Below are 27,667 nucleotides of genomic sequence, written 5' to 3' on the forward strand. Positions count from 1 at the left end.
CCCAAACCATCCTACCTGCACTGTTCCTCTAATCCAAGTATACTCATTCCTAATCCTGTCCATTCCTCTCATTCCCAAAGCAAATCACAGCATCTTCAGCTCGGACACCTCCAGCTCTGCTTCCAGTCTTTTTGTAGCAGCAACATCTTCATACCATACAACATGGTCTCACTACCATCCTGTTTACTTTGCCTTTCAGTCTTGTCAATACCTTTCTGTCACAGATTACTCCTGCTACTCTTCTCCACCGAATGCACCCTGCCTGCACTCTCTTTTTCATTTCTCTAACACACTCCCAATTGCTTTGGAGAGACGACCCTAAATATTTAAACACTCTTCTCCTTGCAACCACACCCTTACCCCACCCTTACTTTTATTTACACACATGTACTCTGTATTGCTCCTACTGATCTTTATGCCTCTTCTCTTCGGGGCATCCCTTTACCTCTCTAGACTCATCTCAACCTGCTCCCTACTCTCACAATATCATCCGCAAACATCATAATCTATGGGGACTCTTGTCTAACTTCATCCGTCAACCTGTCCATCACCAATGCAAACAGAAAGGGGCTTAGAGTCGATCCCTGGTGTAGTCCCACCTCTACCTTAAACCTGTCGGCTGTACTGTACTTATGGCATACCTTAGCGATGTAAAACTGTCCTTGTACATATCTCGCACCACTTTCACATATTTCTTTTTAGTCCACTTCTGACTTCTTCACACTTGCCTTCCTACTGATGTACTCATGTGTTTTTCATTCTCAGTTATCATACTCTCTATTTAGACCACTCTGTTCCTTCACAGTTTGTGAGTATTTACCCATTTAGTATACCAAGCATTGTTTCCAATGTTTTGTTTTTGTTCAAAATTCTGTGTTTAGCAGTATAGTTTAACAGCAGTGCTTGAATTTCTGAAGTGGTTAAAATTATACCCAATTATAACTGCAATTATAACTGAAGTGGATCTAGTAAATCTTAGCAAATTCTGAATAGTTAGATTTGTTTAGAATTGTAACAAAAATAATTAAACACATTGAATCATGATACATTTAAATGTATGAAATTCCAATTTAAATTGTATTTGTCACGTACACAATCATATAGCATATTCCCTTTCTAACCTCTAATTAAGATCACCACTAGGTGTGTGGAACAAGGAATTTTACACCCTACATGGTTAAATAGTCTTTGTAGCTTATGTTATTCATAAACAAATCAGCATGGATGGTTTAGAGGCTATGCAGAACAACTTAGAAGCATTTACTACTTAAGTAGACTAAGTAGTTGTTTACTAAGTCTCGTTTAAGATGACATAATGCTTTCAGATGTGTTTACCTGCTAAAGGTTCTTCCGTGACTGGTTTTGAATGTGGAATTTGCCAGGCAGCTGCTCTCCCCTCAGTACTGTGGACTTACTTTCACTCATGGCGACTGGCAGTTAGTGTAATTATTCATTTTTAGAACATCTGTGACATGGAGTGATACATATACAGTAGTTAAATTTCCCAGTGCTGTTATGCTCTATTATCACCACTCATCCAGTCAAATTAATCTGTCGTGTAATTCCTGAATATGCATACAAATAATATTAAATTGTTGATTAAACATGATTACATTATTTGATTAATCTTTAATTAAAGCTACAGGACTGAATCTATAGATATTTAAACTGGTGCCTATATATGCTCAAAATAGCATGTATTCCACAAAAAAATATTAATGTTAGGTGTACCATTTAATCGTACCACAGCCAGCACATGCAAAAACATTACTGTTTTCAACTTTTAATTTTACAAAATCCCCACATGGTAGTCAGGTAACTTATAGCATGCTTTACCAGCTAAGTTATCTATTTCAGTAATGTACTGTTGCACACTTAGTGGGCTGCATACAGATGATGTGCTACAAAATCACTTCAAGATGGCTAAACCCAGCTTTTTCTATGGAGAGATAGAGAGAGTGGTTTCGCTTTGGATTTTATGCCTTGCAGCTGTAATTAAAGTTTAATCAAACCAAACTTGACCCTTTTTTCCCGCTTATGCTCCCAAGCTCAACCACCGAGACAAACCACTATATGAGATGTGGAAAGTCTCAGTTTATGCAGGCATGGAAGAAAATTTTCTTTGTTCATCAGCACCAAATGATTTATACACTTATCGTGGCACTGAAGTAAAATACTGCAAAGCATTATGTTAGCAGTGAGAGAGATATACCATGATGAGGGTCGCCTATGTTTTTTGAATTTAATTATGTTTTCCCAAAAATCTATACAGAAAAATAAACTGTTTTAGAGCCTTTAGACTTTTTAGACATAATTCTCATTGGTGGTCTTTTTTGATAATACAGTGCAGCAACCACAGGCTGAGCAAAGAGCAAAGTGATATAAACTGGAGGTGGCCGTACACCTCCTTATCAGTGGTATGCATTCCTAAAACTATGCTAGACAGGTAACTCATCCTTATTATTAAATAATATGCAGAAAAACACAAATTTAATGTTTGATTTTTAAAGTATAAAAATTTTGAAAATAGAAACTTCCAGCAGGTAATCAACTGCTGCGTTGCTTTGTTTTTCATCCTTCCTCTTCTCTATGAATTAAATTTAATTTAGTTTCCTTCAGTTATTTGTATTGAGCTTCAATGGACAATGGACAACATTACAGAAATGTGTGTCATGCATTAACCTTGAGCCCTACGTATTTCTTTATATTTTGCATCCAAAAAAGCCAGACTGTCTTATATTTTATGTGGTCTTGAGGAATAGTAATCCAGGCAAATCTGATCTTATCAATTGCAGTCCAAAGCCATTTTCAGTGCACAGTAATCTTGTGTATCTTTAGGATGTCCATATATGGGGCCATCCTCAGGAGTAGCACGTGATTTCTGATGAGTGATGAGAACTCCAAACAGAAGTAGGGCATCAGTGAATCTGGAGAGCAGGTGAGGTCAGGATCATTGATATCTCAGGAATAGCATGAGGGAGAAAGAGAGAGAGAGAGAGAGAGAGAGATTATTTGATATGCTTATTTAAATGTACTGGTTTAGAGTAATGTACAATGTGGGCTGACATGGAATGGACCTGAAACAATAACTGGATAGTAAATCATTCTCAGCACAGCATTGCCATGACAGTGACATGTTTAATTGCGACATTTATTCAAAGACCTTATTCCAAATTAAACCAAGGGTCATTAAGCTAAGGATCCCATGTTACCACATTAATTTTACAATGCGTGTCAGTTACTTTTTAGTGGTTTGTCATACATAGGTTTAGCAAAAAATGACATTATTATCTGACAACACACAATTCCATCTTCCATCAATTTCATCTTCCATCCAAGTTCAGATGGTGTATTTATGTGGGTTCTTCTTTGTAGAACTTTCTTTATTAGAGCCTTGCAAGGCTTAGTGAAGATAAACTTGAGTGGCCTTCTTTATATAGTGTGACTGTATATCTTTTGACATGACTGCAACATGTTAACCTTTTGTCTCTTGCACTTACATTGAACACATATGGAATTCCCATGTAACACATGTAGGTAAAATTGTTTAAAGTGGCCTTATTTTCAATTAATGACTTTTAAACATGGCTTGATAGAGCATTGTTCCACTTGAGTCTTATTAAGTGAAAATGCGTGTAACAGCTATTTGTAAGGGTAGCAATTTAGAAATCATTTTTGCAAAGCGCTGTCATAATGCTTAAGACAAATTGGCTTTTCTCATTATTGTACCTTGCATTAAAATATTTGGTTTACTTGAGTAAGATGTGATATCATTTAGTTAATTTATTTTCTTATTTTACAGATAAAAAAATATGTTCAAATTAAAATTTGTTCCAATTTTTCAACAGGATGCAGAGACATTAAAGCAGATAACACAGAAAGGAAATTTGTTTTGTCTGGAACTGTTCTGGGCCACCTAATTAAATGTAAATAGCAGATTGATTTATTGTTTCCTTCTGTGCTAGTTTAAATTCTACAAATAGAACACAGCTGCACTGTGTTGTGGGACAGAAATATATTGATAGTAATGTAGAAAATGTAAAATGCAGTTATGCATTAGTATATAGTATTATATAATATTTGTATTTATCTGTTAACAGATAGGGCAGCACGGTGGTATAGTGGTTAGCACTGTCGCCTTGCATCTCCAGAGTCCGGGTTCGATTCCCGTCTCTGTGTGCATGAAGTTTGGATGTTCTCCCCTTGGTGGATTTCCTCCCAGTACTCCGGTTTCCTCCCACAGTCCAAAGATATGCAGGTTAGGCTAATTGCCGTTCCCAAATTGCCTGTAGTGTATGTGTGTGTGCCCTGCGATGGATTGGCACCCTGTCCAGGGTGTACCCTGCCTCATCCCCAAGCCTACTGGGATAGGCTCCAGGTCCCTGCAACCATGAATACAGGATAAAGCGGTATAGATGATGAGTGAGTGAGTGTTCACAGATAATACTTGTTTATACACAATGCCATTTAGGAAATACTTTGTCTCCCAACCTTCGCTTCACTTTATTTTCTTCTGTAAAACACTGCCTGGCCAAAAAAAGAGAGAGAGAGAGAGAGGGAGCGGTAGAGAGAGAAAAAAAGAAAGGTCACTGCTGCAGAAGTTATTGGCCTGCATCAACCTTAGTAACCAACTTAGAAGAACACTTAATGAAATTGCATCATAAAAAGGTAAAAATTACAGCTGTTTCATAATGAACTGAGAGCATTTCCACATTCACAATGCAATGAGAACTTACAGGATTGAGACTAAACTGCTGTATGGCTATAAGAAGATACTTTGATAGTGAGACTAATTGGAAAAAAAGGGCCTCAGTTTGCTAGGAAGCACAAACATGGATTTCGGAGCAATGCAAAAAGGTCATGTGGTCCGATGAGAACAGAATGACCCTAGTCTGGAGTGATGGGCACTTTAGGGTAAGAAAGGAAGAGCATGAAGTGCTTTACCATTCATGCTCAGTGCCCAGTGACAAGCCTCTGGAGGCAGTGTTATGATTCGGGGTTTAGTGAGAGGCATATATTCACAGCGCACCGCGGTAAAGCACATAGGCTGGATTTATAACACAGTGAAAACATTACTGTGAATCAGAATACAAAACACTAATTGTTTAATTGGGATCTCGTTTATATAATCGCTGGAAGCTAAAATCTAATTAAAAAATAAAATTTGTCCTACTTGAGGTGGGTAATATATTTTAGCTGCATCTTTACTAAATGTCTTTGTACTTATACATTGAAAATAAATGTATTCTTTTTTGCACATTTTAAACATCTGCATGCAAGTCAGACTTCATTCCATACACTTGTAACTTCTATAGGTTTTCTTGTAGTTAATAAATAATCGATAGCAGTCACTAAAGAATTTGCTTTAAAAAATAAGTTCACAATTTGTTTGTTAACATTAAGGTTCAGTTTAGTAATTAGTAACAGAAATTTATAATTTTATGCCAAAGATATTAAAACTAAAGTAGAGCACATTTAAGACTGTGGAGATCATTCAGGAAAGTAATTTCATGCTAGAAAGTAAATAAGACCTCTGTTCTCTTAAGCAGATTATTTTTCTTCTGATTAAGCCAAAAAGTATCAAAGGGAACTTCTTTAAGTGTGATGGGCTTTCTGTCTGTGTGATGCTGCAATATAAAAATGATTGTGAAATAAGGATGTTTTAACTAGAGAAAATTTCTATTCATCATTTTTATTTTGGAACGGCACAGTGACTTAGCGGTTAGCGTCGCCTTCATTTCCCACCTCGGGTCTGTGTGCATGTTCTCCCTGTGCTTGGTGGGTTTCCTCTGGGTACTCCTGTTTCCTCCCACAGTCCAAAGACATACAGATTAGGATAATTGCCGTTCCCAAATTGCTTGTAGTGTGTGAATGAGAGTGTGGGTGTATGCGTGTGTGTGTGTGCCCTGCGATGAACTGGCACCTTATCCAGGGTGTCCCTCCCCCACCCCCGACCCTGTATACTGGATAAAACGTTATAGACGATGAATAAGTGAGTTAAAGTGGTTTACCTTGAACTGTCAAAACTTTGGTGGACTAAATTCCTCTCTTTAATTCATCAAATTTAATATTTAGATATTGACATTAATAGACTGTATGTTCTTTTGAATATCTTTAAAATCAGCACAATATATTTTTTATTATTACTTTATTATTTTTATTTATTATTATTACTTTTTATTATTATTACTTAAACCAGATTCATAATGTTCCTGGATTGTTTCTGCTACATATTTGAAAAGCGCTAAAGGCTCAGCTGACAAAGTTGCTAATAAAATAATGAAATACTGTGATGTAATTTCTTTAAAAATAAAAGGAAATGAAACCTTTAGTTCACCACTTTTTTCTCAGAATAGAATTGCTTTTGGGTAGCTATACCTTTACACATAAACAAGACTGCTGAAAAACTGTGATTTTATGGTCACATTTTTGTGATTATTTTTGTATAAATTATTATACTACGTTTATTAATAGCTGGCTCCTGGTCGCACGTTGAGGTCATCAGTGAAAAAAAAAAAATGACAGTAAGTACTGGTCTAGATTTCAAACCCTGATCCCCTCCACTGTCACTCTTAATAAAGTCAGTGTGGTGTGTTTGTTTCCTTTCGTCTGTGCCTGGTCTCTGGAACATTGAAGGTTAGATTGAACATGACTCGTAAGCGGTTCTCTGCCAAAATCTGCGAGAGCTGCCAAATAGTGTGCTATGTGTTCCTTTTCCCTGGGGGATAAAATGGACATGACAGGGCAATCTCCACATTGTCAGCATTCCCTTGGCAACCACAGTGGGCTTATTTATCCCCAAGGTTAATGGGATTGCAGCACAGTTACAAAGGTGGTGTACTGAGACAAACATGTGGCTGCAGGACTTGAGGGGATGTGATGGAGAGTGGGGTCTATCAAACCTAAATGACTTATCTGAATGGATCAGATATCAGAGCATAAACTGATAATAAAAGTCTTTCATGCCTAATAATTCCTAAGATCCCTCCTAAAGTTAGATTATCAGTTTCATAATGCTTATGTATAATGTTTTTGGTCTGTGTACAGAAATGTATATGTATGTGTATATATTGCAAGTTTTTATGAACTTTTCATCAGTTATTTATGCCATACACACACACACACACACACACACACACACACACACACATACAAATAAATATTGTGTTTGGAAAAAAGTACATTAGTGAAAAACAACATGTGTATCATTTAATAAACAGTATTTCATTTTGTTTGCCTTAAGATGTTGTATATACGTAAGGCAGTGTTTTTTTATTAAAATTGTGAGATAGTTAAGAAATTAAAAGTTGATGCACTCTTGATGGTCTGTAAGAATAAAGAAGGGCTCCTTCAACCATTCTAGTGTAGTGAACACTGCAAAGACCTAAATGGTTTATTAAGTATTCTATAATGTGATGGGTAACAGTATCTAACTGGGACCGTGTTTAAGCCTGTATGGTAAATGCAAGGCTGTAGGCTGACTGTGTTTTTTTTTTAATTTTTTTTTTTTATAAAAGTTAGATGTCAGAATCTGGTGATATACAAAGCTTAATAATCCCCTGCTGAAGTGCTGCTTGAATGTACACTCCCATGCCTTTGATTTATGTGACAGATGAGGATAGATTTGATTATGTGTCAGAGTACCATCAAGGTAAACAATTACACCATCCCCAGGTCTATGAGGAAGGATACTTTTTCTTGGAGAAAACTTCCTTGATATTATATTGGATATTTCAAATGTATTTATTTTTTTTTATTTCAAATATAGTTTTTGACAAGTCATTCACAGGTCAAAGAGGGAAGACATCACTTTTTTTATATCTTCATAACTTAGTATTGGATATACTGAATATACGCTTCTCTTGTCAAGTAAAATTGACCACTCATTCACCACGCTATGAGTTTAGACTCATGGAAGTAGCTGATACTCTTGAAAATCTATTCATGTTAAAAAGGCAGGTTTAAAGGATGAGTATTAGTTTTGAGATAGACAGTCAGTAAGTTGGCACTGGCTCTTAAGGATAGAGGAATCTAGGATAACTAATAAAGAAAATCAAATTAAGATTTTGCGTATCCCATTTAGGAAGCTAGGGTCAGAGTGAAGTGTCAGGCAGAATAGGAATAAATAAATATATACTTGTTTTCCTTTCATGATTATGATACGCACCCAGACTTGGAGCAGATAGGGTTAAGAGCCTTGCTCAAAGGTTAAACAGTGGGGGCCTGGTTGTAAGGCTGGTCCCTCTAAATGAACTTCTTCTCTGCAGCAGAGGTAAGTTTTGGACTTGCCTTACTGGGATGGTCTTTACGAGTGACAGGTTCATCATGATGCTTGATGGGTTTTGCAAATGCACTTGACGAAACTGTTTTTGCAAGAACTATTCCAGAAAGACTGACCTCCGTGTTTTAGAATAACCACTGGCTGTTGTAGTTGATGATGTTGTTGTGACATAATTACCTAATTCCATATGTCTTATTTCATAGTTTTGTTGTAAAATGTAGAAAATGAATCACTAAACAAAAAAACAAATTTGCAAGTGATCCCAAACTTTTGAGCGGTATAGTGTGTGTTTGGAGCCAATGTTAAGAATGCTGTTTTTTTACTTCATGTTATTGGCAAGCTTGAATGTTAAAACACAGAGTACCGGAACAAAAAACACTGTACTGGGTGAAAGTGGCATTACTAATACTGAAAATGTAATAGTTTATTTTTTTTTTTACATTTTTCCCTGCTTAGGTGAGTGAGTCTTCCTGGTCTCAGTCAGACGGCAGTCTTCCATGACGCTCTTGTGGAGCTTATTGTTGGTATTTGAGATGCAGACTGTAGGGCTGTTAGTAACAACTGCTGTATCGTTGTCATGTCAGGTTATGGTAAAATCTTCTGTTACAAAACACTTGGGCTTAGAAGACAATTTATTGCAAAACAAAGGCAACATGTCACAATGCAAACCACAATTCAGAAAACAGCAAAACCAAAAATCGGTCGGAAAAAAAACAATAAACTATAAAGACAGGGTTGGGTAATATGCAAAGTAGCCTCACAAAACATTGTCTTTTAATCATGCCAAATACAAAGTTACGCCAAATACAAAGATTGTGGCAAATAATCGGAAAATAAGGCCAGGCGTCAATCCAGAAGGAGAATAAATGGATTATGATGAGCAGGATATCACAAGTTAATATAATCTGACCAAGTCTGGGTGTGTATCATAATCATGAAAGGAAAACAAGTATATATTTATTTATTCTTTTTTTATGTTTTTATTCTCATTCACTTTAAATAGCGCCAGCAGTGTCTCTCTAGGATCATGCGGATCTGTCAGATCATGCAGAATTAATCCAATTAATTTCTCTGTTAATTAGCCTTCTATTCCAAGAAGAGATAATAATTCAGTGCATTCTCATTGTTTTGGTGAGATTGTATAGAACACTAATTAAAATGCAGTGAGAATGATATGACTTGGAAAGATGTGACAAAGTATTTCAGGTCCTGCTCGAAGCAGAAAGAAAACTAAAATAAGCACATAAACCTACTATATGCATCTATTATGTGTACCATTTGTCAGTAAATAATATGCATGTTTTAGAGTGGGTGCTGTATCACAAGTTGGACCCTGCAATACACATTTTATTTACATGCTACATAAGGTTATGGGTTGAGAAGTGTTTGAAAACATGTATTTTTTATATATGTAAGTATGCTAGGTCTGCCAGAAGAATAGAGATACTTTCATTTAATCTCTTTAAAAAGCTTATTTAGCTTGAGCATTAAAAAAAAAAAAAAATTAATTACTTACAAACACAAGCCTATATAAAGTAATAACAGGATTAGGAGATGCACTGCATTCTGCTACAGCAACAGATCGTTTGGCATGAAATACTGGATCAATATCAGATAGAGTTAGATTTTTTTTTGCTGTGTGTTTGTAATGTTAACTGGTTTCTGCTCAGAAAGTCTGCTGGCCCGACATTTAAGGAGTAGAAACTATGATGCAATAATGCAAAACAAAAAAGCTTGGTAAAATCAATAGCTGATCATCTTGTAAATGCAGTCTAATATCAACAGCTTCAGGTTCAGTATTTTTTTTTTACCACACTTACGTGAGGTAAAATACGTTTTTCAATGACAGTTTTTACACTTCTCTAAAAAATAAATGTTATGTTTAAGGCAAAGAGGTGGATGCCAGCTCAGGGTGTTCATTAATACTCATGAGGCAGACATGGACAAATCCAAAAATCATACGCCAAATCTTTTTATATCCGTGGTGGTGAGGATATATATTCTCATCACAAATGTAAAGATTATCCAGTGCAGGTCTAAATTAGAAAACGTAATATTACCATTAATTACTATGGATGGTGTTGTGTAGCATACGATATATTTTAATAACTAGTGCCAGTTGTGAATTGGAAATGCACTTTTTGTCACGAGCCAGCCATATCAGCCAAGCACATCCAGTGACAGTTGTATTATTTATCTGCAAAAGGTTGCGTACTCGACTTACAGCGTAACATAAATAGAAATTTAGCCCTTTTACTTTCATTAGTCTATATGTGCATAAATAAACTGCTCACAATTTGCAACGGCTGTAAAGTGGCGTTGCTGTATCTGTAGGTAGCATCTGTTCTATGGAGTTATTATCTGTAATACAACAGATTGGCACAATGACTATTTCGAGGTACTGATAACAAACAACAATAAGATGAAACTCACTGTAATAAATACTTATGCTGTTGTCTTGTCATTTTAAAATGGAAAGCACCGGAAAAAATGTACGTAGCAGGCCATAAAATTTTTTTACGGTGTACAAAGCGCCATTTTATAAGATCTCTGTTTTAAAAAATATTAGAAGTAAAGTGGAAGGTTTCTCGCTTGCCATGCGAAAGGTCCGGGTTTGATTTTCCCCCAATGCCCAAACCCCAGCCACAGGATGCCGTGTCGGTCCCAAGCCCAAATAAAATGGGAGGGTTGCATCAGGAAGGGCGTTCGATGTAAAACCTGTGCCAAAGTTGGGTGCAGATCAGATGGTCGTTTTGGCGCTTGCGAAGGGAGAAGCCAAAAGACTAACAACAAAAAGTGGCAGTGCATATTGGATATGAACTGTAAATGTTGGTATAATTCAACAACATCTGTCTAATGGCCTTAAGATTGGCCCGGAGCACAGTAGTGTCCGAGCTCAGTTAAGACTAAGGAATACTCTTGAATTGTCTCTGGGTCAAATTGTTTGGTGTCACACAGATAACATTGCTTAAGTGGAACTTTGCATGATTAGTAATCAGGAAAAGTGTGAATGGAAGTAAATGTCATGTGCCTTGTTAGATTATGTGGTTGAACTGCATTGGCTGATTAACAATTTGGGGTGTGGAGGTCATGCTTGTCCATTGTGCTGGTTGTGACATGGCCTGCTCAGTATTCTGTCGGCTGTTTGAGATGGAAGCAAAATGAAATGTGCAGCTAAAATTACATTTCTTAAATATGGGAAGTGTAATCATTTTATACAGTATATATTTAACTTAAAATAGGTTAGATGGATTTGGGCTGTTCAGGCTTTCGAAATTGCACTTGAATAGTTTATATGGCGAATTAACATTGTGGTAAGTTAAATATAGCCCAAAAAACATCACCTTTCACCACATTATAAATGTCCCGGGGGCTCCCACTCAGTCAGTTAGTTAAAATGACCAGCTTACTAGGAGGTCTGGTAACAAAGAAAGTAGTAATCCTTAGTATATTTATTACTTATAATAGGGAAATTTACTTATTGATCTTCAGTAGCATCTCTCAGATGCAGAGCCTAACTCGGTAACACTAGGCACAAGGCGGGTGTACCTGGCTTGGTGCCTTTATTGCAGTAAAACACACACACACACACACTCACACATACTGAGATTTGTTCCCTCAATCACACCTAGGGCCGATCAGCATGTTTTCCCGAAGAAGGAAGGAAATGCACGTGAACATGTGGAGAATATGAGAAACTCTACAAAGATAGTAACCAAAGGTTAGGATCAAATGTGGAGCTGAGGGGGCAACGCTGCCCGCTGGCACACTGTGCTGCCTACTAACATTGAGCAATTTTATATTCATAACTTGTCCTCTTCAGTACAACAGTTGAATGAAGTAAAGCAACAGAAGAAAGTAGAATATTGCCGAGGTTGTGTTCTCTTTAGTTTTCACCATTTTACTGGTGCGGTGAATAATCTGTAAAGAATTTGTTATATCACAGAAATTCAGAATTAAATCCACATCTATTTCAACTATTTAACGTTAGTTTATCTATAGCATTGTCCTCGTTATTAATTTAGATTTAAATGAATGTAGCCTTTCCTTTTTTTTTCTCACCAGGGAATTTTTGTACAATGTGAAGAAGTGGGAGTGAGGGTTAGCGTAGGTTAAAACACAATAATTTCATTCAGCCTCTGATGGAAATATTTTTCTTTGGCTTTCTGTATTAAAAATTGAGGCCTAAATTATCTTTTTTAGGACAGACTTTTGAGAGGACTGACAAACTCACAAAGTACCATCTGTCTCCAAGAATTAAATGGAGGTTGGTTTAGGATAACATAATGCATGTCCGCTTTTGAGTCATGTATATATACACCGAACATTATAGCCACCTATTTTTTAGGTTTCCCTTTTGCCACTGGGAAGCTCTGACCCCTTTGGGTGCTGTGGGTTGCAGGGTCTGGCCTCTTGGCACATTTCATGTATACTCAGTCGGATTGAGATCTCGGGAATTTGGTGACCGTGTCAACAACCTTGGAATCTTTGCTTGCTTGGTCCTGTATGTGGTGGGATGTGATGCACTGGGTGGTCTGATACCTGTACCTTTCTGTAGTGGTCAGCATTGTCTTTTTTCTGCAGTTTGAGCTGAATTGGCTTTTCTGTGGAATCGGTTAGGACAGGCTGGCTGACCTTTGCTCTTTGCAGGGGAGGATAGGGCTTGGGTGCCCATGATCTTGTCGCCAGCTTTTTTGTATATAACTAATGATCAGTGTTATTCAAGTCACTGAGTGGCAGTGTTAATGTTGTCTGTGAATATCCCTATAAAAGCACAACTACAGTTGGCAACTTTATGGCAGCCCTACACCAACAATATTTATTAAATGTCTGAAACAATTCAGATCCTTAATATGTATATTAAGTAGTAAAAAATCCGTGCAAAGTGTTTATTTAAAATGTATTGGTCGCAGTTGATCTCATTGGTAGCAGTTGCAGAAAGTTCATTACCATTTTATATATGGATTATAAATAATGGATTATTATTTCCCAGTTAACTAAAACCCAGTCTAGAAGTCTTCAGTACAAAAGTTTTTTTATGTTTTATTTTGTGTTATATTTATGTTTATGTTTTGTGTTGTTTACGGACAGTCAGTGATAAATTAGTTTTTGGTTATTCCTGGAAATGGCTTGCTACTTCAGACAGTTATTGAAAAGTACAGTAATCATTACAACCTCTGTCACTACAATCATTTGTCTTGTAGCTCACAGTGCTACTGTGCATCATGCAGAGTTTCCACATAATCAGAACAGATGAGGCATTTTGACAACAGACTTCATGTTGTGACACATTTGGTTGTTCTTTCAGAAGAGCACAGCAGCATAGCACTCTAGATGCTGAGAGTGTTCAAACTCCAAAAAATGCCACCACAGTTGGAGCGACAGGGATGCCAGTCTCACTGTCATACAAAGAAGAGGGAGTATGTTTCAAGCTGGCAGAACAGACGCAGTGCCTCTGTCATTGGTACCACAAACCAGTCATTTAGTCCCAGACAGGAGAAGATTTAGCAGACCGGTGAAGAATTGCGGCAGCCACACGCACAATGGACGTAATTGTGCCTGCTATGACTTTACACAACCTAAGGGGAGGCAAGGCATAATAGATCAGTATGGTATAATAATAATAATAATAATAATAATAATAATAATGAGTTAAATTGGGTTTACCCAGCTTTATAGAGATAAAAAAAATGCTTTTAATTTGCTTTAAAAATTCTTTTATAATAAAAAAGGAGAAAAGACACAGAAAGCAAGCGTAGTCAAGTTAAAGGATGTAAAGGATATAAAGGATATATGGACATTTTTATTTAAGTGACTAACACTCTGAGTTCTGGTATTTTACATGCCCTCACTTCGGACTGCTGCGGATATGTTTGCTCTAACGATCCGTGTTTTATCTCATGTTGGTGTTCCACATCACTGCATTAATTAGCACCCCGGTTTTGGAACACATGAGACAAACTGTTTTTAAATATTCTAAACATTTTATTTGCAGGTCAAAAAAAAACATACAATGATTTATCTATACATCTTTAAAAATTCAGTTTTTAAAAGTTACATAAATTTTTAAGCAATGACAACATTATGGTTGTTTCTGTGTCTTCATGATACTCTGTGTGTTTATGGTAAACTATTGTGTTGATTGGCTCTGTTGAATGACACGTGACGCTACGCCCACCTCAAAGGCAAAAGTGCTCTATTTATCGAAAGATGACTCCTGTCAGATGGCTGCTGTGAGATAATCTGGCAAAAAACTGGTCATAACGTCCCATCTAATCAACATTTTGATTTAATCAACTTCAGACAGATATCGAAGTTTCATTCAATTCTGTCAAGCCAAATTTGATGCTCTAAAGAATTTGACTTTACAGATGTACAGACATACTGTACAGACATAAAAGCCATATGAACAGACATACAGATATACAGACAGATTTTTTTTTCTAATACTTGTTTAATATATAAAACTTAAAGATATTATGAAAAAAAATGAGTTCTGACCAATGTACTGACAAAACCTTTAATTTTTTTATATATAGTTTGGGCACACCTTCTAATGTAGTGTTTTTCTTCCAGATTTATTTATTTTCTACAACAAAACAGTACAACAATACTAGAGATGTCAAAACTGTGAAACACATATGGCATTAGGTAATTAAGTAACTGTAAGTAACAGTCAGTTGTTATTTTAAGACAGAAAAGGCAGATGTTCTCGAATAGTTTTTACAAGAACAGTATTGTCAAGTGGATTTGCAAAAACATGATAAAACTGGTTCTCATGAAGACCATCCCAGAAAAGCAAGACCATAACTTACCTCTGCTGCAGAGGAGAAGTTGATTTAAGGTTTAAAATCACCAATTTACAGCACCTCAGATTAGAGCCACTGTGAAGGTTTAACAGAACGTGAGTGGCAGTTGTGTCCAAACATTTGACTGGTAAAGTTGGCGTGTGTGTACATTTGCGGGAAAAAAAAAATTGGAACGTTTACAGATCACATTGAAAATGGCATCATGTGCGAGTTTCGCTGACAGACTTTGACAGACCAAAGTATCCACTGCAGTTCACTATGTCAGTTTGTTAATGTAAATCTGTTTGGTTTAATTGAGCAGCACCTTTTTACTATTTTACCCATACTGTATTCTTACCCATAAGTATAGACGTATTTTAAAGGTTTTACTTTAATTAGTACTGTATATATCTTTTAGGACACTCTACACAATTTTAAGAAGTTGGTATGGTCAGAATCATAATAACCCCTGAAATGTGAATAGCTTTTGTATATCTAATTCTAATTAAATGTGGATTGTGCAGTCTCTCTTCTGAGAAATAACTGTCTCAATAATATTGCCTGGCCAAAAAAAGTAGCACACTCTAAGATTTCATTCAATCACCTTTTTACAGAACACAACATGGTGGCCAATGCATGTGTGAAAGTGATTCCACTCATGCTCCCAGAACCACTCTTTCTCAATTTCAGTCCAGGAATATGCCTGTGCCAGAAAACGTCAGGCAAGAAAAACGTTATAGTTGTGTGATACCTTGGTCATTCATTACTTTCAGGGTCATCAGAGGACTTCATTTTATTGTCACATAACGTTGCTGAGCCTAGACCTGACTAATTGAAGCAACCTTAGGTCATAACATTGCCTTCAGAGGCTTGTACAGTGACCTCTATGCATGATGGGCGCATCGCTTCATGAGCTACACTTCTTAACCTGCCATGCCCATCACTCTGAAATACGGTTGATCTGGACTAATCACACCGCATGACCTTTTTTATTGCTTACTCTCTTTAACGCGTGTTTTTTTTATGGCCACACAGTTGTCTCAATCCTATGACTTCTCATCACATTGCGTGCCTATGAAAATGCTCTTGCTGTCACTGTTAAACATTGCCATTGTTTTTACTGTGGACTTTTTTTATCATGCAACTTCACCAATTGTTTAAGCAATCTTCATTCCTAAGATTTTTTCACATTTTTTCACACCACCTTTCACAAAGACGGTTGGCGGTTCTGAACTATCCTTCCAAGGTTTTATAATGTGTTGAAAAGTCCTTAATCCAGTTCAAGTAATTACAAACGTCCTTAGTTGTTTTCTTTGCTTCATTCAGCTCAATAATTTGACCCTGCTGAAATCGTGACATTATTAGGCCAGGCAGTATATATAAGCATTACAGCTTGTGGCGACAACTAAACCATGTGGAAGTAGCGCAGTAGCCCTTCAGCACTCTGATAGAAATGGGTGAAATAAGTAGAATAAAGGCATGTCTACTGTATGTATGTACTATAAATATCTAAAATCCAGGCTTAACACACCAGGCAGCTCTGCCAGCTGTTTACCAACCAAAGTGGGGAAGAGCATCCCAGGAAGAAATCAGTGGGAGGTGGCAAAGTGTAAACCAACATCCATGGAACATTTCTATTAGATGCCCTAGGATTTTATGAAAACGGCTTTGAGTCCAACTGCGATGTGAACAAGTGGACATGTAGCAGAGGCATAAAGTCCTGCTGGTCTCCCTATATTGGCATATGCTGTAAGTCATGCAAGTACTTTTAGATTTCTGATGTTTTCATATGGCCAACTACTGTTTTCTTGATTGCTCCTGAAACAACAGCCCAAAGCTGATTGACTTTGCCTATACACACAAACATGCCATTATGACCTTATGTATAAAAATTTTTTCCACTTAAACAACACCCTGGACCCAAACATTTGAACTATGCCACTGTGAGAATGTTATACACTTAGCCATGCTGCTGAGTGTGATAAAATCCCAACCCTCCCCAGAACAGGAAATAGGAAGCTGGTAGTGGCTGTCTGGGGTTTTGGGCCTCTTTGTCGATCATTAGTACTTGGTCCTAGCAGCTGTTGAGGTGTTCATTCTTCTTCTGTTGTTGTGTGAAGGTGCCTTCTTTACTGGCAGTAACCTGAGAGAGAGGGTTGGTCAGCTGATTGAATTGACCTTTTGTGCTGGTGTCGAACCTTTCCTATACCTGGAAAAGGCACATGAAATGGATGGTGCTTTGTTGGCTGCTCCTCATTACCTTCTCCGCTTCGACCAGGGAGTAACTGTCTAAGTGATCCTGGGGCCACCCTGGCAAGTCCCTGCATATGACAATGGCCACTGTGAGGTCATGAAGCCTGCATGTCTTCATTCACATACCTATTCAGGGCTGAGGGTCAGGCAAACATGTTGATACTTCCTGAATCTAATAGAGCTTGTACAAGCAAGGAGTGTGTTGTTTTTCTTTTTCTTCAGTTTGTCATGACTGTTGGTTCCAGCAGGGCTGGTTGGAGAGACTACTTTGAATTTCAGAGACTTATAGAATTTTCACACAGCAGTCTCTCGAGTTTACACAGAATTGTGTGAAAACCAGTGGGTGGAAGGTCTGTAGGGTGAAACACCTTACTGATGAGAGAGATCAGAGGAGAATGACCAGACTGGTCTGAGCTGACAGGAGGTAAATAAGCATACTGTGCAAGCATGCTGAACAGAAAAGCATCTCAGAGTGCACAACACATTCAACCGTGAGGTGGATGGCCTACAACAGTGAAAGAGCACAATATCTGTACATATAATAAAACTGTAACGTTGGCATGTCTGTACATTGAAGATATTTGTTAAAAAAATGATTTTGGGGGGACGTAAGATACATAATATAACACATGAATATGGTTTATAAATATTTTTTGTCTGTTTGTTTTTTTCTTTGTGAACGTATCATGTAAAAACTACTGAACAAATTTTAGTGAGGTGTATTTTTCACAGGTGTATTTGGCCAAGCTAGAGGTAACATATAGGTTTTGTTTCACTGACCATGGGAAAAGTAGATACAGTGGCTTGCAAAAGTATTTGGCCCCCTTGAACTTTTCCACATTTTGTCACATTACAGCCACAAACATGAATCAATTTCATTGGAATTCTACGTAAGAGACCGATACAAAAAAGTGGTGTACACTTGAGAAGTGGAACGGAAATCATACATGATTCCAAACATTTTTTACAAATAAATAACTGCAAAGTGGGGTGTGCGTAATTATTCAGCCCCCTTTGGTCTGAGTGCAGTCAGTTGCCCATAGACATTGCCTGATGAGTGCTAATGACTAAATAGAGTGCACCTGTGTGTAATCTAATGTCAGTACAAATACAGCTGCTCTGTGACGGCCTCAGAGGTTGTTTAAGAGAATATTGGGAGCAACAACACCATGAAGTCCAAAGAACACACCAGACAAGTCAGAAATAAAGTTATTGAGAAATGTAAAGCAGGTTTAGGCTACAAAAAGATTTCCAAAGCCTTGAACATCCCATGGAGCACTGTTCAAGCGATCATTCTGAAATGGAAGGAGTATGGCACAACTGTAAACCTACCAAGACAAGGCCATCCACCTAAACTTACAGGCCGAACAAGGAAAGCGCTGATTAGAAATGCACCCAAGAGGCCCCTGGTGACTCTGGATGAGCTGCAGAGATCTACAGCTCAGGTGGGGGAATCTGTCCATAGGACAACTATTAGTCGTGCACTGCACAAAGTTGGCCTTTATGGAAGAGTGGCAAGAAGAAAGCTATTGTTAACAGAAAACCATAAGAAACCCCGTTTGCAGTTTGCCACAAGCCATGTGGGAGATACAGCAAACATGTGGAAGAAGGTGCTCTGGTCAGATGAGACCAAAATGGAACTTTTTGGCCAAAATGTTAAACACTATGTGTGGCGGAAAACTAACACTGCACATCACTCTGAACACACCATCCTCATTGTCAAATATGGTAGTGGCAGCATCATGCTCTGGGGGTGCTTCTCTTCAGCAGGGACAGGGAAGCTGGTCAGAGTTGAGGTGAAGATGGACGGAGCCAAATACAGAGCAATCTTGGAAGAAAACCTCTTGGAGTCTGCCAAAGACCTAAGACTGGGGTGGAGGTTCACCTTCCAGCAGGACACTGACCCTAAACAGAAAGCCAAGGCAACAATGGAATGGTTTAAAACAAAACATATCCATGTGTTAGAATGGCCCAGTCAAAGTCCAGATCTAAATCCAATCGAGAATCTGTGGCAAGATCTGAAAACACAGTGACTCTGAGAAAGGCCAAACTGTGGTGATGGTTAGATGACTGGGTCATCCAAAAAGTTTTTGTAGAATTTGTCCAATATGCATTAGTAAATCCTTTTCAATGAAAGGCAAATGGTTAACCAGCAACTATTGCTAAGGTCATTAGGTTTTCGTCTCTCTCGATGTGCATCAGAAGTAAAGGCTAGCCTATTTGGTCCAACCCATAGAAGAGCTACTATTTAGAAAAGGTTGAAAATGTAAATACTGGCCATGACAGAAAGGTGTCAGGACACACAGTGCATTACAGCTTGCTATGTGTGGACCTGTGTAGCCGCACACCTGTCAGAGTGCTCATGCTGACCTCTTTCTGCTGTCGAAAGCAACTGCAATAAACAATGGAATGGGTTTGAGGAAACATTACAGTGAGCTCATGGTGTTGACTCCTACATTTCAATCTGATTGAGTATCTGTGAGATGTGCTGGACCTACACATTTGTTTACACAACATAAAATGTTAAAGATATTTCAGTAAATGCCCTGTGTCAGTTAGATTGAAACCTAGCATAAAATTGTCTTATAACAGCTAAAAATCACCACTATAACTACAATATCCACAGAATTTCAACCGTAAACCACTCTAAAGTTAAAAGCCATATTGGGTAAGAATGACATTTTTTGAGACTTTGTGTGGTAAGACTTTAGTTTGAAAGTGTTTATGTCTTATTAAATTAAGGCATATACTGTAAGTGTTGGTTTACATCGAGTATTAAATTACAAATTTCCACATACAGTATATACTGTACTGTATGTGGAAATTTGTGTTTAATTAGTAAGATTTGAGAAGACATCCATACTACAGCTATGGGCCTAGAACTGTAAAACGACCTACTTGTCCTCTCATTAATTGGGTAAAAGGAGCAACCTTTCCTTTACAGAAAAGAAACATGACTACATTCTTTCCCATTGGAAAGTCATCTGACCCTAATCTGTCAGAAGGAAAAGAAATCTTTCCTTGCTTTCCCATGAGCATCATGTCCCTGGCCTGAAGATATAGGTATTGGATTTTTTTTATTCGGTCAGGGCATCTTAAAGAGATCGTCATAAGTATAATCAAGTTAATTAGGTGGAACTGAACACATCGAGGACTGTAAGGAAATTAGCTTTTAGATGGTACAGTCAAATTTATATAAAGTAATGTCACAGGCTTCCATATCCAATTCTTAAGTACTGTATCTTTTGTCCTGCACATTTTAGTCAGTTCCCTTTTTTAAAACGTGATGGTAATGGTAACTACAGTGGATGATTGGTTGAAGTAGGTGTGCAGTGTGGGTGAGCAAGAAAACCATTAACATGTACAGGACAGAAATATTCCAGGATTAGGATCAGGAACCTTATTAAACTTTACACGTGAACATTTCAGTTACAATTTCATAATCATGGTACACATTATAAAAAGCTATATAACTGTGCAAGGACTTTATCCTGCTTATACCATTTTTTAGACCCTCAAGTGCGAGGGTCATTTGCATAGAAGTGTTTTATTTAATTGTTAATGCAGCCAAACGAAATATGACTGCTGTTGGTATGGCTGAGTGCTGTTTTCCTGACAGCATTGTGATGGCAACTCTGCTTATTTGCGGATAATCCAGGCAACTATTCACACTCCGGGTTTCATCCTGGTTTTCGAGCTCCACAGAGGAGCTCAGAGTGTGTGGTGGTAATCATGATGAAATTAGAGTGGATAGTTAGATTGTGGCTTTGATTATTTCACTGAGAGTGTGTCGTTGCCATGGTAAAGCCAGTGTGTTAACCTGATAATAGGAGTGGACACAGTAATGAAATAGGAGTGGGTTGCTTCAGTCTCTAGTTTCTCCTTCTCTCACTTGGCAGATGTGTCGAGCAGTATACAACAAGCGTGGTTCGAACAAAGTTGGAAAATACAAAAGCAGACAATCCATTACTTATTAATATTTTTTATGATATTATAAAAAAGTAGAAGCTATAATTAAATCAAAGAGTCAGTCATAAAAATATCACGTCGTCTATGGATCTTTTAAAATGTCTACATTTTTCTTATAATGGAAGTAAGATCTAAATCTAAATGCACTTATATTATGTTACCATGCTCAAAGTCTTTGTGGCTCTAGATATATCTTTATCAGGATAAAATAAAATAAAATAAATTATTCCTAAAGTAAGATGTCAGGAACAAAATGAGGTTTAAAGCATTTGCAAGCTTGTCCTGTACATACTTAATATAAGCTGCAATATATTGACTGTCACTGCTAATGAAAACATTAATCAGCTCAGCTTCTCTTTCTGTTTGCTAAGAGTCTGCTCTCATATTTCTCTGTCAGTGGCAGCCTTAGATGCTGATGAAGATAAAATTTTAGCTCAGCCACATTACGGAAAAATGGATTTAGTAAATTGGTAGAACTTGTTTTGTTTTGCTATTTGTGAATTTTACTGTGCTAAACTATATTTCAGCTAGAGAGTAAGGTATGTACTGGTCAAAAATCTAGGCCCAGAAAATTATACTGTATGACATTTAGCTACTTTAAAGAATCAAAAATATAAAACATATAAAACTATATTCTGAGTTATTTAACATGTTTTTTTTGTTGACTACATCATTTCATATTTGTTCTATAATAATTTGAGTGTCTTCAGTATTAATGTACAATGTTAAAAACAGTAAAAAATAAGGAAAAGCACTGAAAAATAAGATATGTATTTGACTGGTAGAATGGTCATGTGTGTCCATCTATCAACCTCTGTAGTCCAACTAGGGACCTAATGACAGTTAGCGTAATCTGCATATCGTTGGACTATGGAAGGGAACTGGAGGAAACGCACCAATCACATGCACACAGATCCCAAGGTGGGAATTGAACCTGGACTCTGGAGGTGCAAGGCACCAGTGCAGTGCTAACCACTAACTGACTGTTGAGCCACTCAAATCAGGCTGAGAAACTCTGGAAGTTGCACTTCCCACTCTGCTTTTTTAAGTCAACTTTTTCTGACTCAGCCCTATCCACAAAACAGTTATTATTAAGCATTCAACTTCTTCTTTTCAGCAGGCACAATTATAACAATTCCATGTGGGTTATCTTGCAACTGAATCAAGGTTGGTTTTACAGAATATAAGCAACATTATTTGCCCCCATTCCAAATCCAGTCTTCCATTTTCTATTTATGCGTATATACAGTAATTTATCAAAAATGTAAAAAATATAATAATAATAAACAAATAAATAAATAAAAGAGAGAGAGAGAGAGAGAGTTAAAACCATAAATTAAATAACCCAGGGGTGTATATATAGAGGTCTAGATTAGGACATTGTGAGACAGTATATTGTACTTTTTGATGCCTGAAGGATATTGATTCATAGAATTTTTATTATTTAAATAATATCTAAACTAGTAATGCACTTTTGTGCACAACAAGAAGGTTTTCAGGTGATCCCTGATGGTGGGATGAGTGAAATAGAACTGCAGATGAGAAACATGTACTCAAGTGCGAGTTTTTCAGGACTTAGGTCATTTTAAAATAACCAGTTACAGACAGGCTTATTGTAGCTTTTTATTTATTTTATAAGAATTCCAGAAAGTGTATCCCAGGGATAAAAGAGTTTTGGTCTAAAAAGTTTATCTGAACCTCAAGGTGACAACACTTAATTAACTGGTCTAGGAACATACATACAGTATGTTCATCCACCTTCAAGTTTCTACCATTCACCATTGCTTGAAAGGCTGCCACAAAAGGAAGAGGTCGCTATTCTAAGACAATCATACAAAAGACAGACTAAACGTTTCAAGTGATTACGGATGATTTCAGATATTAAACAAATGCTCAGAAGGATCCATCCCCAGATGCATAAGGGAGTCTGAGCTACTGTATGTTGTGGAAGATAGCATCATAAGAAAGAAGAAACGTGATCCTAAGCATACCTCCAAAGTTGTAAAGTGGCACATAATGAAAGTTTTAGATTGGTCTTCAGAAATGCTGACATGAATGCCATAGAAATTTAAACTGAAACGTGTGTCTGAGCAAGGAGGCTGACAGTCCTGACCGAGTTACACCCAGTCTGACATGAGGAATGAGCAAAATTTCCAGCAGAGTTCTGTGAGAACTATTGGAAGGCTAACACAAGTATTTCAAGTTCAAACAGTTATAGTATAGAACTATATAGTATATATAGTGAACAAATCCAAATTTATTAGCTATTAATTAAATAATATTTCTTATGAAAATGAAGTGAAACCCTAATTAGTTTAATTGAAGGTAATGCATGTAACATTGAATGTGTCAAAAAAATAGTTTAAATATATTTAGCCTGGGTGCAGAAACCTACCTGAAGTGATCACCAGTCATCTGTCATGACCTACACGAGTAAACAAGATTACTAAAATAATTATATGTTTAAGATGGTTTTATTTAAGATGGAAATTTTGTAACCACACACTGTAAAATATATTAACTGACATTATGTAAGCAATTTGAATGGCATTGTGATATCCGATCCAGGCAATAAAAAAGAAAAAAAACACACCACCATCAGAGGACACCCTCCCCTGAATTTTAATGACCTCTTCAGTTACCCAGTTCATTGCCTGAGTAACTGACATTAAAGGCAAATTGACTGTAGCTACGGTCCGAAGCTTTAATGATTGCTTGCAATCCTGTAAGTTCTGAGACATGTTGCCGAGTCCCTTGATCTTTTCTGAGTTTGATCTCTGGAATTTTTGTCCACTTTGCCCCTTCATTTATTTGCATTATGTGGATTTTTTGATAGATTGTCTTGACCTTGATTTTTCTATTAATAAAACCTTCAGCACATGGATCTGTACTCAATGTTTCTGCATCCCTTGTTACATATACAGTACATACTGTAAAAGGAAAAATCCTCATGAGCTGTAAATAATCATTTGAGAAATCAAATCATTCTTTAGCAAAAAAAGGTTTCTTCTCAAAGTTTACCAAAACAAAAGACAGTTTAAGCTGTATGTTAGTAACCATTTATTCAAATCTGTGCTATAAGTCATCTGACAATCAAAGTGAACTACATGCTGCTTGTTACCCAATCACTTTTTTCAAAATCTAAAATTAAAAAGGTGTGGTTGTACCCAGGGTTAACACCTCCCTTCTTTCCAAAGGCAGCGAATATCTTAGATTTTTTTTTTTTCAAAAATCTAAAAAAGGAAAAGAAAAACTTATGATTATACTTGCTCTGTGTTTCTGTATCTGCCTTCTGAAGGAAATCACGGGCCATGGAAATGGGCATCGATGTACCCTGAGTGTGGGGAGAGAAACCAGTCACCTGTCAACATTCCAGATGAAAATGCACGTGTTTCTCATGAGTATCAGGAGCTCACACTGGAGGGTTTTGAAGTCAAGTCATCTAATAAAACCTCCATGAAGAACACAGGGAAAACGGGTAAGACAGTGCATAAGATTGCTTCTAACATTCATATTGTATACATCCGACCTCAGTTACTTTTCAAGGATTCAAAAAAATAATAATTGCTTTACATATTAAAAACGTATGATGTAAATTTTTTTACTACTTGCAATATACTGAACACATTGCTGGCCTTTACTGCATAGACACAATAATATCATTGGAGAGAGACGAGTACCAAATCTAATTTTACCCTATATTTCATCATAAAACATGTATTTCCTCCTGCTTTATAGTTAGAGTGACCTGAAACATTATGTCTAATTTGGCCTTTCCTTTTTCATGTAGTGGTATTTTGTAGCAAAAATTAATTAAAGATATTTGTGGATTGCTTTGTAACTGTCAACAGCCAAGAGTCCACATCTTTAATAATGTAATGCTTTTGACCTTCATCAAAGTGCTAATTAAATTAAATAGGTGACAGTAAGTTAAAAGATTTTTTTTTATTGTTGTAAAGAGCAAAATTGTATAGCATAAAATGATCAGCCATGTAATTAAAACCACAAATAACACTGATTATCTCATTATAGTGGCATGTGTTATAGTATATGCAGTATTTGGCAGGAAGTGAACAGTCAGTTCTTCAAGATGATCTGATGAAACATGGAAAATAGGCAAGCATAACCTTTCACAAGGGTTCAATTGTGGTGGACAGACCACTGGGCTAGAGATCCCATAGAAGGTAACGCGGATCAGATAAGAATGCAGAACATCCATGCATAACAACTTGCTAAATATTGGGTTGTGTACAGTAGCTGCAGATAGGTTATCCGGGCAGACACCTGTCCTTCATTGAAAGCACAGAACTAGACCATGGAGCAAATCAAGAAGGTACCCGTTTTGTGGACGGCACCCGAATACACTATTGGAAGAAGACTGTATAGCAGTCCATGTTTTGGGGGAAACCTTGGGCCTGGTATTTATTTGTGAAGTGACTTTGACACGTTAAGCAGATCAAGCTCACCACTGTGTCACCACTATTTGCTGTCATCAATAATAGCACTTGCCTGGGAGTTTTTCTACCTGGTAGTCTTGCTTTCCACACTTTTTCTCCAGTGGTATGTTACTGTTGGTATTCCTACCTCTGAACTGTTTAATTACATTCTTAGATTGTCTTTTTGATGTGTTTTTTTTGTTGAGCAATTATTTTGTTCAAATTCTCAGCACTTGTATCCTTTGATGTAACATTCTTGTTGTTATAAAAGAACTGGTGCATCATGGAACCAGCAGCAATTGTATGAAGCTATCACTTGAATTCCGGACCCACTGAAAACCCACCTAAAACTTTCTGGAGCCTCCTTGACTGCATACCTTCAACCTTAACCTGTTTGGTTTTTAGTGCTGGTAACCCAGAGAAGAATTTTTAATGCTGTTTTCTGAAATCCCTTTGGACAGAGAACAGCAACTGACTAAACGCTGAAGCCCTTTTTATCACTTACTTTCAAACAAGATGTAAAATTTGCCCAAATATTACCTGCATTTGCATACTCGTTGGCATTTTAAACACTAGCTGCAGCAGTGTTTGATCATCTCTCTGCTTGTGATTCTTACACAGAAAAGCAAACCATTCTAATTTATCCTCTACATAACCATTATTTTCTAGAACAATGAAGAAATAACCCAAGGCACCTCTTTCTATCGCAAACACTGTAGTTCATGTCCCTGCCCACTGCAGCTAAAATCTCTGTAGTGTTTGGCGCCGTGAGCATACCCTTTCAGTATGATTGAGGGTAGGTTTTACTGAATCTTACTTGACAATGTGCCAGCTTTCAGTATTATGCAACACAATTCAGGTCAGGTGAATGGGACCTTATGACATCAAACTTTTCCCTGTCTTCACTCTTTCATGAAACTGAATTTATCCCTTACAAACTCTAATAACTAATAATAAAGATTTGGATAAATGCAATGAAGAGGCACTTAAAAGTATGCATTCTACCCTCTACAAATCCCATGCCTGCTCATTATTTCTTTGTAAAAAAAAAAAAAAGTGTTGGATGTCATATAGATTACAGTAGGCTGTTATTAATAAATAAAAACACAACATGTTATGCCCCTATAGAATAATAATTGATAGGATGGTGTGATGACTACCACAACTAGAAAATGTTTTTTTCCTCATACAGTATATCACAGTAATTTGTCATCACAAATATTTTTGCATTTATCAAAGAATGACACATCATACATTTTATGCCCTTATAATTGTTTAATGTTGTGAAACAAGTTAGTTCCTGTTATTTCTCCAGCAGCTCTTTCTCTCTCTCTCTCTCTCTCTCTCTCTCTCTCTCTCTCTGTCTTCTCTGTCTTTCAAAGTTAATAAGACAGATATTACAGCTTGTTAAGGTATTTTAATCTCTTTACATAATATGTATATAATTTCCTCTTTAAGTTGTTGCTTTAAAAATGCTACTACATTAGAATGAGCACATTGATATAAACTGTGAAGCCAGGACTACTGTCCATCCCATGGCATTGGAGAAAATTGATCAGAATTGAACATTCAAACAGATATGTGGTATTAATAATGATCTAGTTGTCAGTAGGTCCAACATGTTTCAAAATGAATTACAAGGATGGTAGATGAATGGCATTCATTGTGCCTTACCCCCCAGAGGCCACTGCAAATACCTCAAAATGCCTTGCAGGCTTGTAAGACTCTTTTTCTGATGACACATACAGACACATGTCTAGTGCAATATTTCCCCAACTGTTTCAATAAAATCATACTTCCATGAAAAAAAGGACTTTCACTCATTCACTACACCAAGCCTTAAGATTTCCTGATGTCCACAGAATGGTTTTCTGGAAGCAAAACCATCTCAGTACAAACTATATAACTGACTTCATTTTCAGGGTGACACTGCCAATCAA

At 37.0% G+C, this 27,667-nt stretch overlaps 1 protein-coding gene across 2 annotated transcripts in view; it reads left to right on the plus strand.

The window, feature by feature from the left end:
* The window catches only part of ca16b (carbonic anhydrase XVI b), an 89,672-nt gene that overhangs the window by 27,885 nt on the left and 34,120 nt on the right, over nt 1-27,667 (plus strand). For both annotated transcript variants that reach the window (XM_053498697.1, XM_053498698.1), the window contains exon 3: nt 24,590-24,769. In XM_053498697.1, the coding sequence (XP_053354672.1) occupies nt 24,590-24,769 (180 nt within the window). The remainder of the gene's footprint in view (nt 1-24,589; nt 24,770-27,667) is intronic.

Source organism: Clarias gariepinus, chromosome 6 (assembly GCF_024256425.1).
Source record: "Clarias gariepinus isolate MV-2021 ecotype Netherlands chromosome 6, CGAR_prim_01v2, whole genome shotgun sequence".
In the NCBI taxonomy this organism is placed as follows: Eukaryota; Metazoa; Chordata; class Actinopteri; order Siluriformes; family Clariidae; genus Clarias; species Clarias gariepinus.